This window comes from Centroberyx affinis, unplaced genomic scaffold, assembly GCF_046629955.1.
Source record: "Centroberyx affinis isolate AG114_WGS23_722 - 3 ecotype Tasmania unplaced genomic scaffold, CSIRO-AGI_Caff_v1 ptg000860l_1, whole genome shotgun sequence".
In the NCBI taxonomy this organism is placed as follows: domain Eukaryota; kingdom Metazoa; phylum Chordata; class Actinopteri; order Beryciformes; family Berycidae; genus Centroberyx; species Centroberyx affinis.
In genome coordinates this window covers 1-18,562 of record NW_027279454.1, presented here as the reverse complement: position 1 = coordinate 18,562, position 18,562 = coordinate 1, and the positions used below count along the sequence as shown (strand labels likewise).

Below are 18,562 nucleotides of genomic sequence, written 5' to 3'. Positions count from 1 at the left end.
GTGACACAAGTACATACACATGGCACACATGGCACAGGGAGGACCTTGAGTTTAGTGTAAGGGGAGAGACATCAGACTATAAATATCACTCCAAATACATTCAGAAAGATCTATCACTATTTGCACTCAAGCAACATGGCACAAAGTAGGTTGTAGCTGAAGGTGTGAATCCTGTGAACGAGACAGTAAAAGTAAAACACACACTTATCACAAATATACATTCATCATTCAGTTGCTATGTGCAGTGTCTGAATGTACTGTATGTAATTAATTTGATCCTCCAAAGATGGTGAGAAAGAGGGAGTGAGCCTCCTACATGTGCCTTTGGCCAGCTTTAGATTATAGATCCTTTGCCAACCAGCTGGGCACTTGCAGGGTGCAGCTAAGTTGGTAGCGATGGCATCAACGTTTCTGTTCTGTTCCCTCAAAGTCACCTTTGGGTCAGCATGTAAGCTTAAAGGAATAGTTCCCCCAAAAATGAAAATTCTGTCATCATCTGCTCACCCTCATGCCAGTTGAAACACAGGTGAAGTTTGTCCATATAACACACAGGGAGGTTGCCAGCACAACTCCATAGCAGCCTTCTCCAAAACAACTGAAGTCAGTGGTGACCAGTTCTTCAGAGTTCCAAAAAGACCTACAGTATATTTACACCATCATTTAGTGCAAATCTTAACAACAGCTGATTGATTTGCAACAAATCATAGTGTATAGGTCTTTCTATTCACAGTGTGATTGTTTGGCTGTTTTTGTTTTGGAACTCTAAAGAACAGGTCCCCATTGACTTCAGTTGTTTTGGAGAAGGCTGCTACCAAGTTGTGCTGGCAACTTCCCTTTGTGTTATATGGACTAACAAATTTCACCTGTGTTTCATTTGGCATGAGGGTGAGTAGATGGTGACAGAATTTTCATTTTTGGGTGAACTATTCCTTTAAAGTGATACAAGTTGGGGAACTTATGCACGTGCTTTGAATGTGTTCACTTTGAGTAAAGTGAGAGCCATTTTCTGACATGCAACTTGATTTGGAGGGAAAAGGATTCTTCAAAGCACCAGAATACCTTGATAAGGAGGCTGTCTGAAACACCTTTCCCTCTGAGAAAAAATCACAGCCTTGGAAATTGCAATATTCAATATCAGGATTTTGACATTTGTTCAGTGTGTCATGTAGCTGTATAAAGTGTCTGGCTTCTGACCTGCTACATCTCACAGCACTGAACAGACATAAAACACAGTAGGCCTATGGTCTATTCACTGGTGATTGGTGTATTGATTAGATGTACCAAACACCAGTTAATCAGTGAATAGACCACAGGACTACTGTGTTTTATGTCTGTTAAGTGGTGATTGGTGTGTTGATTGGATGCACTCACACTAACAGAGAGTCCTGCACTGCAGAGCCATAACTGGGCCTAGTAGTAGTAGCAGCTCCAGTTCATGCCCCTGATTTTCAAACAGGCTTTTGGGCAACACTCCACATTTATACAATTACATACGTTCACACCAGAGGGCCACTGAGCACTTCCACTGGAGCAACTTGGGGTTTAATGTCTTGCTCAAGGACATCTTGACAGTTGTTGTTGAGGGAGGGGAGAGTTACTCATTCACTTTACCCGCTAGGATTTTCCCCAGCTGGTTAGTGGACCAGCAACCTTCCGGTCCTGCTTCTTGAACCCTTAGGCTACTGCTAGATTGTGTGTCTAAGACTCGAGAAGGAATATAGGTGAACCCCAGTCAACTTCGGCTGTTGTCAGACGAAGACTTCTTGTTACATAAAACCCAGACAGTACACACACACACACACACACAATGCTCTTCGGAGCGTAATCCAAGTGACAGCCAGTCAGTGTCAGTAGCTGCTAGTGTTTCTCCTGCCCAGTTCTCTGTGGTACACTCAGGCTTGGCCTCGTTGCCTTATTTTTGTTTTTAATAGCAGAAATAGCATTTTTTTCCCTCTCTCTTCCTCTATCCTCTGCCAAAGGGAACAAGCCTGTTATTGGCCTGATTCTGGGTTCATGTGGTTGTTTATATGTGCATGTGTTCATGTGCACATGCCTGCATGTTTGTGTGTGCGCTTATTTGTACACCCACAGGCTTGTCCTTGTGTCTCTGTGTATATAGACATAGCTGGTCAGCGAAAGGTCAGCACATGTGGGCAGAGTGACCTGTTCCAAGGACAACTGTGGTCCCATTGCTTAGCCTGCCCCTATTCAGTGCAAGTTGTTTAGTGACATTATAGGAATCACACTGGGGCACAGTAGGGGTTCCTGTCTTGTCTCTTCTCCGCCCGGCTGTACTTTAAAAAAGAAGTGGTTGGTATGGGGGGGAGGTAAAGAACATCTGCTGCTTCTCTTTGGGAAGGTCAGTCCCTCATTTTTGTGGTGTACTGAAGACAAACTTTTTAGAACTTGTTCACTGTCCTCCTGGTGAACACAACACCCATTGATTGTTTACTTCCCACCTATTATGTCAGTGGTCAGATCAATGTACGCCTGTCTATTCAGTTGTGTGGAGGAGTAATAATTCTTTTCTTGATCTATACCTGGAGAAATTGACCTGGAGAAATGTGGGATTGCCCAAGTCTCACATATCTTATAGACTACTCACGGAGTCATGCCACGAAGACAAAAAAAAGTATTACCGGTTGAACCAACTGAGCCGTGTTGTTTTTCTTCCAACCAGAGATTTTGCTGATAGGCATGAATCTACCTGTACCTCCTACAGGAGAGCTGATAATGGAACTATTCAGGGAACTCAGTCACTGCTGGAGACGCCTGCTCTTTTTATACACCTTTATTTGCCAAGGGAAGGTTGAGCACACTTGCTCTTTTTTGGCAACACCCTGCTTCACATTCACAAAGTTACATAAATTCATATCTGGGACCTGCCTCTATTCTGACCAATTGCGGGCGGTGCAAGTAGCTACGATTGCATTTATAGTTTTGAAAAGGCAAGTCATGCATTTTTCACTGTTTTGGTATTGCCCTTAATAACGCTATATTGTTTTGATGGGTTAACATAAAGTCACTAAAACTAAAGGCACTAAAGTCTCTAATTGTAGTGTAAGCTAATGAGAATAGCATTAACTAACTTGCAATGGAAACATTAGCTGACATTTATACTCCCGTCTGATAATCTGATTGATTGATGAAATCTACATCGATGAGAAATCCAGGTTTGAATGCCAGCTTTGTGCATCACAGCACTTGAAATAAATATAAAAGCTTTCTTGGGTGACTGTAAATTTACTTGGATGGGCTGACCAAAGTTATCATGATATGGGAAATGCCACATCAATGTGATCTGACAAAATGTTGGGACATTTTTCATCTGATACGGAGATAGCTGGATCTCATTGAGTCATATACTTTGTCATTGAATTTCCCAATAAGCAAACTCTGTTGACTGCAGTTGATTATGCTTTATTTACATGCACGAGAGAAAGGTCATCACCCTAGCAGTGAAATGATTCTTCTCACCGGACACTAGATACTAGGGATGGGCATTTCAAGCCAAAATACTATTCGATATTCACTGGGAACTATTCGACCATTCTTCAAAGATCAGCCCCCGTTAACATTAAAATGAGAGAAGAACCGGCTCGGGGCTAATCAAACCATAGCTATTTACTACTAGCAAGCTATGAAAATATACTTTTTAAGACGATAGTTGCATAAACTATTTGATTTTGTATAATTTAATGACTATTCGAAAATTCGAAAATCATGACCCATCCCTACTAGATACCGGTCAGTATTTATACTTTGCTCGGGGGTGGAGCTAACAGAGCAAGTAGAATCTTACATACAACCAGCCTGCAGTGACAACTACAGGTCTGGTGGCTCACAGCTTATTTTCACAATTCTTCCACACCTTCTTTAAGTAAACTAACCCCACAATCAGATAAATCCATGTAGGCCCAGGTTATTGGGGGAAATTGCATTACTTAGAACCATGTAAACGATTTGATCAAACTATCACCTTGATCTGACTACTCATAGTAACTGGAGTTTTGTGCGCATCTAAACATACCCAGTGAAAGAGAAGACCGCTATCAGCTTTGTCCTGCTGGTGTGACCCACTGTCTGTGATCTATATCTGTGGCATTGAGTGTTGGCACTTGGCATCAGCTCCTGGCATTTTGCTCTGCTGGTGCAATGGCATGATGGGCCAAGGGAATAAAACATCCTCCTGTTAGCTGTCTTGTCTGTCCATCCCTCCTTTTTGTTTTTCTTTAATGACATTTTTTCAAAAACATGCTACGTGGTTTGAATCTCAATGAAGCAGTGCTTTGTGCTTTTGAATTTAGCAGATTTAGTGCGTTGTCTGCTTATGATCCCTGGCTCTACCATAGATGGGAATGTACGCTAGCACGGCTAATGTGAATACGCGATATGGAATGTGGCTAGTGAGCTAGCCCTCCATTTGTCCCCTTATGGTTGACCTGTCTGGTTAGAGAGCACACATTATGATAAATTAACTCGGCTTTGGATCGAAGTCTTAACCAAGAACTCTAGGCAGGTCAATTAGTAAACTTTTTCATCCAGTCTACTGTGAGTACAGTGAATAACCCATTGGCTTCTTTCACTATTATTCTAGTCAAATTAATTTTTAGGATAGAACCTCTAGCAAACAACATTACCTTGCCAACGTGTCTGGTAGAGCTGAAAAACTGAAGGTTGCTGGTTTGAATCCCTGTCAGCAGGGTAAATTGGGCTGAGAATGTGAATGAATAACTGTCTTCCTTACCTCAACAACTGCTGAGGTGTCCTTGAGCAAGACCCATAACCTCCAGTTGCTTAAGTGTCACTGTGTGAATGTGAAGCAAGGTACTTTTGAAAAAGAGCATATATATTCCGCAGATCCTCCCTAGATAAATGAAGTTAAAGAACAAAACAGGAAATAAAACCTTAGCAGCCACAGACAGGTTTGGTAAGCCTGCTGCCCTACAATAAGAGCAGGGTATGTAGGCATGGTAGAGCATGGCTGAAATAGCATACATGCTCTTTTAGCCATGCCCTACTTAACATTACAAAGTTACACACATTCACACTTGGGAGCTGCCCAGTACTACTTCAGCCTCATACGGTTGGCCGCTGGTGCAGGAGGTTTAGTTCTTAGCTCAAGTGCAGTAGTTGTCCACAGAGGGCAGACACATTACTAATTTCCCTGTCCAGGTTTTCCCCTGTTGGTCCAGGGATTCAAACCAACGATGTTCCAGTCACAAGCCCGCTTCTCCAACCCTTCTAGGCTATGACTGCTCTGTGACTGACAATAATACAAGTTCCTCTTCCTGTTTTATTTAGTGTTCATTGAACCTTGCTTATGTATTTTCACACTGTGTATGTCTGCATTCCTCAACACTCCTCACAATGCTGTGTTCTGTGTGCTGTGCAGGTTACATGAGGAGATCAATGACTTCTACGAGTATATCTCCCCGCGGCCGGAGGAGGAGAAGATGAGGCTGGAAGTGGTGGACAGGATCAAGGGCGTCATCCATGACCTGTGGCCCAGCGCTGAGGTAAAACACTGCCACCACCCTAAAACCCCATTCAAATAAGAGCTGCACAATTAATTGTGTATTGTCATATATCATGATTTTAGTTTCCACAATCAATAATCTTATAATATTGGCATATCAGCAATATTGAAACATTTAATTTCATTTAGAATGGCTGCTTAATTTTTACCTTTTAAGGTAATGATATGCTCCATTTGTGCAACGGTGCCATTTTGGTAATGGCATGCCAGAGCACAGGATTTGTGGTCCAGCAAAATATAGGCCTAGCCTACAAGAAACAGTTTAAGAGCTGAGGTTCCCCCTCTTAAAATATATCAATATTAGGCCCTTGACATGGTATGGCCCCAATATCTGATGGTAGAGCCAGTATGGTGCACCCCCCAACAACACCTACTTGATCTGTGAGAGTTACAAAGTGGATTTAAACGGTGCTTACACTTATTTGGCTCTTTCCAAAGTAGATGAGGTTTCTCCAAGAGAAGGCTAGGTAGCGGGGTGTTCCTAGCTAGAGCTGCGATCATCGGTCAGTGTAGCTGAAGAATAAACTTGCAGACATTCTTGGCAAGGAATTCGACATAGGCCTCACCCACACAGTGGACTGCCTGAGATTCCGGCAGAATGAGCTGAAATACTAAGAAGCAGGGGAAAAACTGTCTTCACATCTATTTAGACTGTAGAGGTTGTTTTTTTTTCTAGTACGGCACAACCGACACATGATTTTTTTCGGTCTGCTACTGATAATCAGGGTGGGGAATTATCACCAGCCTCCAGCCAAATGCTTGTAAACCTTTGGCTGTAGCTAGTAAGTCTGCCTACTCTATTAGTTACTTTGGCAGGAAACCAACCATTATGTTCTTTTCTTTTAGAAGAATCCAAGGGGTTGGTACTATGGTGAAAGTGTCTGATGAATTTTGGAATACATCAAACACTTTGGCAGGTAGCTTTGTAAGGGTGTCTCTAACCATCAGGCTACTCTGACCACTCCATGCTCTCAGAAATTTAAAGCACTCAATTGCCACAGTAACAATGAACGGCAGGCTGTATGTGATGGCAAGCTAATGGCTGCAAGCACCAGCCATTCATAAAACATCCTCTCCCCCACTGTTATCGCCCGGCTGTACAGAGCTGTGTTTGGGTCTCGTAATCAGCACTGCCCCAGGTGTCCTTATTCCCACTGACTTTGGTGCTGCTGAAAGAGCTGTGTGTTTGAGAGTGTGTCCGCTCTGAGCTTAGCAGCTCTTAATTTAAAAAGTACAATACTGTCCCAGTCCTGTCTGGCTTTCTTCCTTTTCTCCTGCGTCCTGAGAGGTGAGCAGGGGTAACTTGGTGATCTACTCAGTTTGATTGATCAGCTCAGACGCCTAGACACCCACCAGGCAGATTATAAAGTCAGGAGTGGAGTTTATCCACAGTCTGTTCCGAAACAGCGAGGTGAACTCACCAGGCATCTACAGAAGCTTGTCTAGGTCAGTTAAACAAGAAAAAAGTCCCTGCAAGCCTATCTTTTGCTGTTCAGCTCTGTTCAGTCAAAGCCTTTCTCAAGCTCCTAGTCCTGTGCCGGCCCAACAATGGGCCGACCTATTGGATGTAAAAGTTCCAGTGAATGAGTGCCAAGACCACACAAGTCATAGCTCACCTTGGTGACCCATTGTAGTTACATCGCCCTTTGCAGAAGTCTTCAGGACTTACTATTCATTCATTCACAAACACGCCTCTGGTTTCCAGCCCAGTCACATGCCCAGGGCTAAGCTGATTGGAGGGTTAATACTGCTGTTTAAAGTAGGAAGCGGGGAGGAGATTTAAGGGAATAAAGGCAGGTTCAAGGCTATTTCTGTGCCCTCAGACACCAATCTGCGCTCTGTCGTGAACAATTCAGATGATTTGGGGGAGGGGGGTTGAAGTCGTGCCTAGATGCATGAAAGCTGGTTTATAGCATTCAGGTTAAGAGACCACTGGTTAAAGAGACTGTGTCGTAACCAATTTGTATGTCCATGTCGAATGAAACACCAAATCCCTACTTGTTTCAGGGAGGCCACTCCCCCTGACCCCGCTTGTGAAATGCTAACATGCACTGTATGTGTGTCTCAGAGAGATATGTGAAGAACCAAACCTCTAATGACACAGTATGTACTATGGCGACTGAAATGCTCTTATAAAAAATTGAAATGCCACCTTCTTCCCTGATCGTTAGTAGTTGTTCGGGCTTGTCGTTTTCATAAAACACTATGTTAAACTGTCAAGTGATGATAATTGTACAGCTCGGAGAACAGGTTTTTGTAACAGCGAAACTCCAGCCACAGAACTGCTTAGCGTGGGAAAATCAATGAATGCTGCCTCGACGCTTAGCTTGGTGATGCTGTCTGTCCTCAGTGATGTGGCACCTGTCCCCCAAGTTGCCAGCCATGGTTTTCTCTTAAGAGGACAGCAAGTTGGTTTGATGTGACAAGCATGTGAAAAAAATGATTTTGCCCAACTCTTAAAAAAAAATGAATAAAAATAAAATGTAAAGAATAATGCAAATTGTATATTGATTAATCTGTAAAAAAAAAAAAAAAACTTGTGCAAGTGCGTTAGAGGCTTTATGGGGTTTGTGTGTGACATGAACAACTGACCGTGTGTGTGTTTTGTATCCTTCAATGTACTCAAACCCTCTTGAACCTCTGCAATATTTGCATACATTTTAATTCAACTCAATGGATGTAAAAAATAAACCCAAAACATTTATATGAGTGTGTGTGCTATCTCTCCAGGTCCAAGTGTTCGGGAGCTTCAGCACCGGTCTTTATCTGCCAACAAGGTAAGCCATTTGAATCTCTAGGCTGGTTTAGACAACCAAACACTTATTTGTCCTCTCAGTCTTTGCCAAACGGTGACTATAAACTGGACTCTTAAAAAAAAATAAAAAAAAGACACATAACTCTGTTATAGAGAAAGTGTCTTGTGTAGCCAGCAATTCATTATTTGCCTTTGTTTTAAGGATTAAGGAGCTTTAGGGCCGGTTCACATGCCGCGTCTTTTGCACACTCAAATCCATTCATTTCAATGGAGGCACGCGGCAGACACGTGGCAGACGTGCACAAACGCGAAGCCATTGCGGTGGCGACGCGCACGCGTTTTGACGCGGCTTTTTGTCTGACCGCGACTTTGCTTGGCAACACCAGGCGCACCCATAACGCAACCGTCCAAGCGCACTTGATAAATGTTCTGTGTTCACTGTCCACTCAGCGTTTTCCAAGCGTTTTAGAGCGCTGCATGTGAATCGGCCCTTAGTGCTGCTGATCCTGGGCCTTTTTTAAAACTTTATTCTGAGAGGGACCTGGGCTATCTAAGAAACACCCAGCCACATGTACGCAAAAACACACATCCGCCTACACACACTCCAAATAACAGCCACCCACCTACCACCCCACACACTGACGCGTCACCTGGATTAGTGGACTCTTGACACCGTACTGAGGACTCGAGATTAGTGGGACTAAGCCGTGTGTGTGGACACATGCATGAGAGTGAGTGTATGTGTGTGTGTTTATGATGTGTGTGTCAGTGCATTTCTGCTTCTGTGTGTCTGTGTATCCACGTGTGTTTCGGTAAACGTGTAAGGGGCTTATGTCTGTGTACCTATTTGCAAGGTGTGGGTGAGTTGCTCGGTGTATGTGTATTTCAGTGTGCGTCTGTCTAAAGCCTGACGCGTAGTTAATGCAAGGCACGCATACACTAACACAAGTTGGCAACATATGCAAGCTCTCCGCTCACATAGTATACGCCTGTCGACCGGCTTCCTTGAGCCCTGTCTGAGGTTACAGACTGCTTATCCACAAGGGGGAAGCAAAGCCACTAGTCTGGAGTGAGTGCGGGTATTTAAAAATGGCTACTGTAGAGGAATGTCTGCTTTTATACATTCTCAATCGCCGCTAAGAGGAAATATTAAAAAGAAGATTGTACATGTGTCCTTTTAAATAGGTAGATACTTCAAGATAGGGAATATTATTCTCTTGTTTTGTCTATGCAGAATTTAGATGAAAAGAGGCATTTGTAATATTTTCAGATATCGGGATCAAAATTTGAAAACCTCCATCATATTGTGTCTCTGATTACCGATGACAAGAACCATTGCCGGCCGGTGATACCTCTCAGTGGCACTGAGGTATTTAGTGACTGGGATCAGGCAACAGGCATTGGCAACTAGTTACAAAAGACTTTGAGTCTTTGTTTGTAGTTGTCCATTTAGCAGTATTTGCATTTAGAGCCTTTACCCGAAACGCACAATATTGTAATATGGATTTGCATCATGTTACAAAATTTGAACTAAACAATGCAAGAAGTGACCCTTGCATTACCTTTTGCGTTGTTGTGTGTCTTTCTTGCGTACACAAGTAATGGGTCTATGTGCTGTCTGTTGTTGGGATGGGAGTGCTGTGACTGACCTGTCTCTTCCCTCCTTCAGTGACATTGACCTGGTGGTTTTTGGAAAGTGGGAGACACTCCCTCTCTGGACTCTGGAAGAGGCTCTCCGGAAGAGGAATGTTGCAGACGAGAACTCCATCAAAGTTTTGGACAAAGCCACGGTATGACTGTGATCTGTGTTGTTGTTGTTTATATTGTTTCTTTATTTACTGGTTTCCCACTGGTCATGGAATTACTGGAATACCATTGGATTTTAAAGGTGTATTTTGGAAGGGAAATTGATCAAATTTTCGGGGGTCAGGGAATCAGGGAATTTTACAAATGGGTCACTTTTTACAGGAATATACCAGAATGAGTTTTACAACTTGTTTCACACATTCATTGCATTAGATGGTGGGTTTCAGCTCAACTGTAACAACTGGAAACAAGACCCTTTAAAAACTTCTCCAGGCTAAATCACAATAGTTATCAATTAATCAATCCAATTAATCAATGGGAAGAAATAAAAATGTTTCAGGTTTTTTCAAGATTTGTTCTGCTTTCTTGAATTTATTTCTAGAGGGAGGACAGTTTTCTTGTGTTTTAAATTTAAGTACTATAGTTTGTCCATAAGGAGGACATATTTTGGGGACAATGCTCATGGACTTCTATTCATTTTGGATACTCATTCACTCTCATTCACTTATAACTGTGGCAGTTACCTCTATTGGTCAGTAGATGGCGTGATTTCCGTAGCATTTAGCATATTTCAGGTGGCTTTCCAAATCTTCATGGCCTCACTGTTGTGTGTTCAGTGCTTGAGGCAGGCTATTGCCAGTGTTATGATCAAATACATAATGATTAACAATGATTAATCATCATTAATCAATATGGCATGAGTCATATTTTCTGATGTTATAATAAACTGCCAGGTAATTAGTATCATAAGCTATGAAGCACACTTAACACACACTTAACACAACGACTGGGCCCTGACCATGTTGGTTATCTTACCTGCCCGGTAATCAGGAACATGTTTTTCCTGTAGAAATAACAAAATACTTCAGCTCTTTTGTACTTCTTAAGGGTTTTACCAGAATATGGAGACGGGTTGTGAATATGATATATGAGTATATCCTGAAACGACAGATTGGGGAGTTTATCTGCAGACTTTATTGGTGTCAGTGATGTCGGTGGTAGAGAGTAAGGAAGAGAGAGTAAGGTTTCATCTGAAGTGAGCTGGGACTTTTGCTTGTTCATGTCAACAAAACACTGACGGCTCTGCAAGTCATGGATAGGCCTAGAATGAAAGAAGATCATCCCCTGTGTGTGTGTGTGTCTCTCTCTCTCTCTCTCTCTCTCCCTCTCTCTCCTGCTTTCTGGCTGTCTCCCTCCCTTTGTTTGATTCCTTCTTTGTTACTTTCTTTCGGGAGTTAGCCTAGTCTTTGGACACTAGCTCCATCTAACTGTCAGGGTTGGTGAGTGTGTATGTTTTTGCTGCTCTCTCTGGGTAACATAAGGGAGCTGTGTTGTGTGAGAGAGGGAGCGTGCAGGTGACAAGCTTAAACTAGCACTTAGCTAGTTTTGTTTTTTTTGTTTGTTGTGTTTTGAGTTTTCCTGATCACACCCAGGATTTCAGTTTTTTTCAACCACTCCCATTCTGCCATTAATTTCTAATGCAAGATTAGATTAATGATTTAAGTTTTTTTTATGTAAATTAAATAAAAAAATAAATGTAGATTATTGTTTATTTTTTCTTTTCATTTAAGGACTTTATCTAAGGATTTGAATAGAGCTTTCCAGTTGTGCTTAAGATTTTATTTAAGGGTTAGATCAGTACTTTTATTAATGGTTCCTTATCTCTGTGGGCTCTGAGCTTGTTTTTTAGGGCTGCGTGATATTGTATTGAATATTGAGATGACAGTATGAGTTGCAGTAAAATGTGGATACAGCTGGCATTGTGTTTTTCAGCATAAACATCTTTTGGTGGCTGGGTCTTGTGTGAATGATTTACTGCCTGTCCGGCCCTATTCACCGTCAACACCTCTATCCTTTCTGTCTCGCGGTTTGTGTCCCCAGGTTCCCATCATCAAACTGACTGACTCCTTCACTGAGGTCAAAGTTGACATCAGCTTCAATGTGAAGAGTGGCGTAAAAGCCGCCCGGCTCATCAAGGAATTCAAAGAGGTATGCAGAGTCAGGGTTCTGTACTGCTGCCATTTTATCGCCGCTGTCGGGTGAAAACCTTGTTTCTCTAAATTGTAAAAGTTTTCAGGAACTAATAATTGCATTCTTGTTTTCAGACTGACTACCATGCAGTTTTGAGTTTATCCACCGGGTTTTGAAAAGTTTTTATAAGACCAAGTATTGGTAGATTTTTCTCTGCCCATAAAGGAGCAGGTGATCCCTCAAAACAAAATCACCAAGACTAGAGTTTTGAGGTTTTCGCAGGACATATGATATGCCTATTAAAATGAACTCATCTGATATAGAAAATTGTAAAGGGGTCACTTTTGTTACTTCAGATTCTAAGCAGAGGGTGGGTATTTAAAAAAATGTTCACACATTGTGCTCCTGAATTTCTTTCCTGCGCCCTTAAATGTTTCATGTGCTCCTTGGAAAAACCATCACATTTCAAACCTTGCAGTGTTATTGTTGTTTCACGGATACATGTTGATTCGACACAGGCCCAGCTTGTACGACTTGTAGGTACAGTAATGCAGGACTCCACTTGGTGTAAGTCTCATAAGTGTCCCAGCCTCCATGGGAGATAGTAGTGTCACCTCGAAAAATTCCTCAGAGTTTTAAGAAGCTCATCGATGCCCCTTTCAGGACTTTCAAAAACATTTCACTCAGTAGTTGATGTTTTCTGGAAAACCTGAGAAACTGGCATCAGCTTCATTTTGGCATTTGTTTCTTTCTTTCCATATACGTTCTTAGCTATAGCAATAGTAAGAATAATAGAGATGTTTGAAAGGGTCTTTATACAACTTTGACAGTAAGTCCATCCTATTTCATGATTGTTATTGTTTTCTAATCAGGACTCTCAACACATTTAGAACACCTTTCAAACTGTTTTATTATTTGTACTTACTATTACAACAGCTACAGCAGCATATTCAATGTCCTGCGTGGGATTTTGAGAGTAAAGGTTCATAACTCACTGACTTGCTGCAGCATTGCTAACAAATGCTAACAGCAGGCTGGAGTCACTTTTCTTATAAACAAAAACTCTGGTGGGAAAATGTTTTAAAGCTCCCAGCTGGGGGCTTTATCAGTGATCAGTATGACAGGCTGTTAAAATCCTAGACATTTCTTTTAGCCATTTGACTATAAAGTTCTGTTTTCCCACCAGAGGGTGCTGTAGACATCAACATGAATAACTGTATTCCTTGCTGTATCTGTCTTTTGTCCTATAGAAATACCCTGTGCTGCCTTACCTGGTGCTGGTGCTGAAGCAGTTCCTGCTGCAAAGGGATCTCAACGAGGTTTTCACCGGAGGAATTGGCTCCTACAGCCTCTTCCTCATGGCTGTCAGCTTCCTGCAGGTCAGATGCTCTCTCCACTCTCAACAAGCACTGGGTGTATTCAGTAGCCAGTACTGTCAAAAAATGAATCAACTGTGTCTCGATTCAGCAGTCACATCGTGGTAAATGAACACCCAGTTCATTGATTTTTTTATTTCTCAAGACTTAAGTATATCTTTCCAGTTTTCATTCCAATGAGGAACATCATTGGTGCATGTAGGTGATTGATTCCTGCAGCCATGCCTTGATCTTAAGATTTTACTGACCACTTTTAAGGCACAGATGGGTCTGGCACCAAGGTCTATCACAAACCTTTTAACACCACATCAGTCAATTTACAGCCTGAGGTCCTCAGGACGGTCCTTATTGGCTCTTGCAAAGTCTAGATTAAAAACAAAAGGCTTCGCCATCAGAGTTCCTAGAGTTTGGAATGACCTGCCTTAATATTTATGTAACATGAACAACTTTCTCCTGAGGCAAGACTGAAACTTGTGATGCAGTCAGGTATAAAGTCTGGAACTAATTCATGGAGAATGACTTGTACTGTCTAGTCTTGTTTATTTTATTTTTTTATAGAGCCCTTTATCACAGTCAAGTCTCAAAGGGCTTTACATACCATCATATACCATAGTACATCATGCATATCCTGTACTGAGTGGAGTTCACTCTGTTTAACATTTACGATAATGCTGACATCCACTCGTCATGTCTTGGCTTCCAGCTCCACTACAGGGAGGACGTGTGCAGTCCCAACACCAACATCGGTGTCCTGCTCATCGAGTTCTTCGAGCTCTATGGTCGCCACTTCAACTACCTGAAAACCGGCATCAGGATAAAAGACGGAGGCTGCTACGTTGCCAAAGACGAGGTTCAGAAGAACATGATGGACGGCTACAGGCCCTCCATGCTGTACATTGAGGACCCACTGCAGCCAGGTAGGGACAGTGCACACAAAGCCTAAAGTTTGGAAAAGTCAGCTTGTGATCAAAAGGTCACCAGTTCAAATTCCCTTACCAGCTGGGAAAATCTGAGTGGGAGAAGGTGAATGACTAATGGGCTTCCCTGCTATTGACTATTCACTGCTGCTATTGAGATTCCCTTGAGCCAGCTCAATGGATTTAAATGTGATGTTAAATTTAAGAGATAGTGAGATAGTGGGCCCTTTACACAATCCAACCCTCCAACCAGAATTGGACAAAAACTGGCTAATTGAAAAAAAATTAAAGAAATGCTGATATCAGATTGTTCAGAGGTCAAGTCTACTTGACACTTTAAACACAAGGTTGTCTTTACTTTTGAATCTGAAACGGAGCAAAGAGGTATGTATTTCAGACATGTTTCCTTAAAACATAAATCTATTTTCTCAAATGAATTTGAACAGTGTAAAGGATGGCATTTAATGGCACACAGGGACTACCTATATTTAAACAATCTCTCTCGTGTCTTTTAGACAACGACGTTGGCCGGAGTTCGTACGGTGCCATGCAGGTGAAGCAGGCGTTTGACTATGCCTATGTGGTGCTCAGCCACGCAGTGTCACCTATCGCCAAGTACTATCCCAATAACGAGACTGAGAGGTAAGGAGTTCAAGACTCTTGGTGTGCATGAAAGCCCTTTGTCTTCAAAATCTCATCTGTACAATGTGTAAATCTCTTCTTTGTGTTTTAAGATTTCTATATGTAAAAATAACATCACACCCTGTTGAACTAAAGCTTATAAATTAAATGGGATCTTTTTGGCAAAACAGCTTTGGGCAAAAAACTTTGAGTTTGTTTTGCTGTACATTGCAGTAAGAATTGCGATACAGGTGGATCATAATGAATTTTGTTATCCAGCAATAGACAAAATATTTGGATGTGAATTTAGTTCGTTTGAACATAATGAACAAATTTCCCCATCGTACCACTTGCTTTGTGGGAATGGGCACAGCATCAGAGAACATTGTTTAGGAGGCCATCTGAACTCGTTTCACTCTAATACAAAATGGCAGCCTCTTGTGGTTTAGAAATTACAGCAGTCAGATTTTGATCAAATATCAATTATTTGTGCAGCCATTTTCTGTTGTGGCCTGCTGTTCTACCTGCTATGCATTGAGGCTCCATTGACATTTAGCTGCAAACATTTCTGTGTTGCAGTTGAAATCATCAACACTATCAGACACTGCCTACACTGTTTGAAGTTAATGTTAATGGAAAACCCAGGTTTTGATGGGGGGTTTTTTATGACTCTGATGGCTAATAATATTCCTTTGCTTGGATTTCAGTGATTTCCTCTTATTAGCCAATCAGTCCACTGTTTCAGTATTCATCCTTAACAGTGCAGATATTGCTGACGGTGTTTTAAATGTAAATTGCCAGATTAGAACGTTTTCAACTCTGTCGGTATTTGGTCATTCTGAAAATAACAGTCTAGATCATTACCAGTGACATTTGCCCTCAGAATGCTGCATAAATACTAACAGCTATGCCTTTTCCCCATGTCCAATCACAGCATACTTGGCCGAATAATCCGGGTGACTCTGGAGGTGTTTGAATACAGGGAATGGATCAGCCAACAGTGGGGGAGCCAGTCTCAGAACGACCCGCCACTCAACAGTACGTTGTACCACTGATGTGGCTTCGGCTGCTTTTTACATGACACCGAATCTTTACTTCCCTTGTTTACTTTTTCCAATACATCATGGACGCAGAAAGAGAAAAATACAGGCACTCACAACCTCTCACTCACACAGACACACACAAGGGAGGTCAAAAGGTCAGCAGTTACTTGACTTTGAACCAAGTCGACCTTTGTCTCATGTACGTTTGTCCCTCCACTGTTGCCGTAGGAAATGAAGTCACGCTGTTGGTGGAGCCCCAGCAGCTGGACGAGTGCAACAACAACGTTCCAGACGACGACGTGGTGGTGCTGCCGCCGGTTCCCCGCAGCAAAACCTCCTCTATCTCCTCCTCTCCATCCCCTTCACTGCGCTCCTCCTGCTCTCCGCTGTCACCTTCCTCCTCTTCCACCGCCTCCAGCTCCAGTGACGCGGTCAGTCCTGCAGCCGTACACACACACACACACACACACACACACTGCCTTCAAGTGCTATGGGAAATATCAAAATTACGAGTTGCACGCACATGAACAACCCAACAAAGTGGTAGATACGACTATAATAACTGAGTTACCGAGAGTTGTTGTCTTTTTGGTGTTGAGACGACAAGGTCCTACTTGTACACTAACAATGCAAGCAGCACAAATACATGATGGCTTTTGGCTTATAAATGAATTAAAACATCAACTTAAATGCCTGCCTAATGTACATTTTATTCTCTTAATTCTGCCACTGCAGCACAAAGTAGCTTTGTGCCACTTGATTTCAGAAACAAAGCTTGCTACAGCCACCAAAGAAAATACTTTTGTAAATACTTTTATTTCCAACTAAAAGCACTTCCGAACATGGAAGTTGGAGGCACTTGAAGGCAGCAACAGCAACATTACGTATTGCGAGGCAGAGTGCACCCACAGGCCACAGGGGCTAGTGGATGACTCACCAGCCTCTTTTACTATTCTAGATGCCAAAGAGATTGAACCAGCCAGAAATTGTTGGCCGGTGGTAATGTCCCAGCCTGATGTATTTATCGTCTAGAGCACTCAAAATGTTAATATTAATCCAAGAGGTAGTTGTGCTTGACAGTCTGTTCTTCTAGGCAAGTGAGTAGTGATCTTTATGTATCATGTTGTATACAGTAGTAAATAGTATTTGCAAATAGTTCTTGTTTAACCATCTTGAAGTACCAGATGGTTAGGGTTTGCCAAATAGGACCATAAAGTTCAAACAAGCGCGAGAACGTATTTGAAAATCAATTCAGTGTGCTTTTCTATGGTTGACAACTTAAACAACATTGGAATGGAAAACACCAGCCATCTGGTGTTTACTGTTCCAATCTCAGAGAAAGTAAAAATTATTCCCAAATACAATTTAACTCAGGTCTGGCTGTGTATTTACCAACATACAGAATCTGATTTAACTATCCCATGTACAATTTAATTGAGCACCTACATCAAAACCTATCGTGGATGTTAGAGCGAAGTGGGGTGTTTCATTATGTTTTTGGTTTTCCCGCAGGACTCTGACGGCACCCCGTGCAAGACGGCCAAGCAGCAGTCTGGCCGAGGCTCCAGCGCCCACAGAGAAACGTCCAGCGGCGTAACCAATCACCGAACACAGAGCCACTCCACCAGCACTCCACCTGGAAGCAACAAGGGAGGAAAGGTACGCTCAGCTCTGCTCAGCTCAACCCCCTGCCAGCGCCTAGGATGTACACAATAATAAACTTAATTTATATAGCAATTGAAAAGCAAAACTACATAGTGCTTCACAGTTTGGAGAGTAGAAAGTAAATACAATGAACATAATAATGAAAGTAGTAATAAGAATCATTTTTATAGTGCTTTTTTAAAACTATAAAAAGTGCTTTAACAATCAAATAAAAGCAAACATACTCAGAGAGGGTAAAAACATACAAAAGTAAAAGACATTAAAGACATCACATAGAAGAACGTCTGATGCTTGTATGCTAGTTGTTTTTTTTGACTAATTTTATGATATATTTCATGAAGAATAATCCATAATCAGCTATATACTGATATGGCCTTATTGATAGTCATATTGCCCCACCATATCCGCCTACATCGTATCGAACACCCCACCAAAATCGTCGAACCTAGTCATGAAATCTAGTCAATCCTAGTCATGAGGTCTGTAAAAAGGATTTTGAAATGGAAAATGTGTAAGAACCCTGATGCTATTTTGTGCGTGCTCCTCCCCCAGGCCAGGATGTCTCGTTCCCACCATAAGAGCGGCCACCACGGGCAGCAGAGCTCCTCTTCCAGCACCAAAAGTCACCAGAGCAACAAGCCACACCACCAGGGCAACGGCAAGAAGAGGAAAAATCAGCGCGACTCTACGCAAGAGGACCTCTGCAGATAGGGGCCGCCTCGCTGTCCCACCCCCCCCACGCCCCCGTCCTCGTCCGCTACTGACTGACTGACTGTCCTACTTCTGCTGCCAGACTCCAGCCTTGGGAGGTTGTTAGTAGTATTCAACATCTTTATCTGTCTCTCTCTCAAGCTTTTTTTTGGGGGGAC

The 18,562-nt window shown here is 42.3% G+C and overlaps 1 protein-coding gene across 1 annotated transcript in view; it reads left to right on the top strand.

Annotated features, from left to right (window-relative positions):
- The window catches only part of tent4b (terminal nucleotidyltransferase 4B), a 33,484-nt gene extending 14,928 nt beyond the window's left edge, over window positions 1-18,556 (top strand). Inside the window, exons 2-12 of the mRNA XM_071521142.1 lie at window positions 5,396-5,519; window positions 8,270-8,316; window positions 9,964-10,084; window positions 11,982-12,089; window positions 13,322-13,450; window positions 14,151-14,364; window positions 14,880-15,006; window positions 15,920-16,023; window positions 16,257-16,459; window positions 17,541-17,687; window positions 18,246-18,556. Coding sequence (XP_071377243.1) covers window positions 5,396-5,519; window positions 8,270-8,316; window positions 9,964-10,084; window positions 11,982-12,089; window positions 13,322-13,450; window positions 14,151-14,364; window positions 14,880-15,006; window positions 15,920-16,023; window positions 16,257-16,459; window positions 17,541-17,687; window positions 18,246-18,404 — 1,483 coding nt within the window. The 3' untranslated portion in view covers window positions 18,405-18,556. The remainder of the gene's footprint in view (window positions 1-5,395; window positions 5,520-8,269; window positions 8,317-9,963; window positions 10,085-11,981; window positions 12,090-13,321; window positions 13,451-14,150; window positions 14,365-14,879; window positions 15,007-15,919; window positions 16,024-16,256; window positions 16,460-17,540; window positions 17,688-18,245) is intronic.
- Window positions 18,557-18,562: the final 6 nt, after the last annotated feature.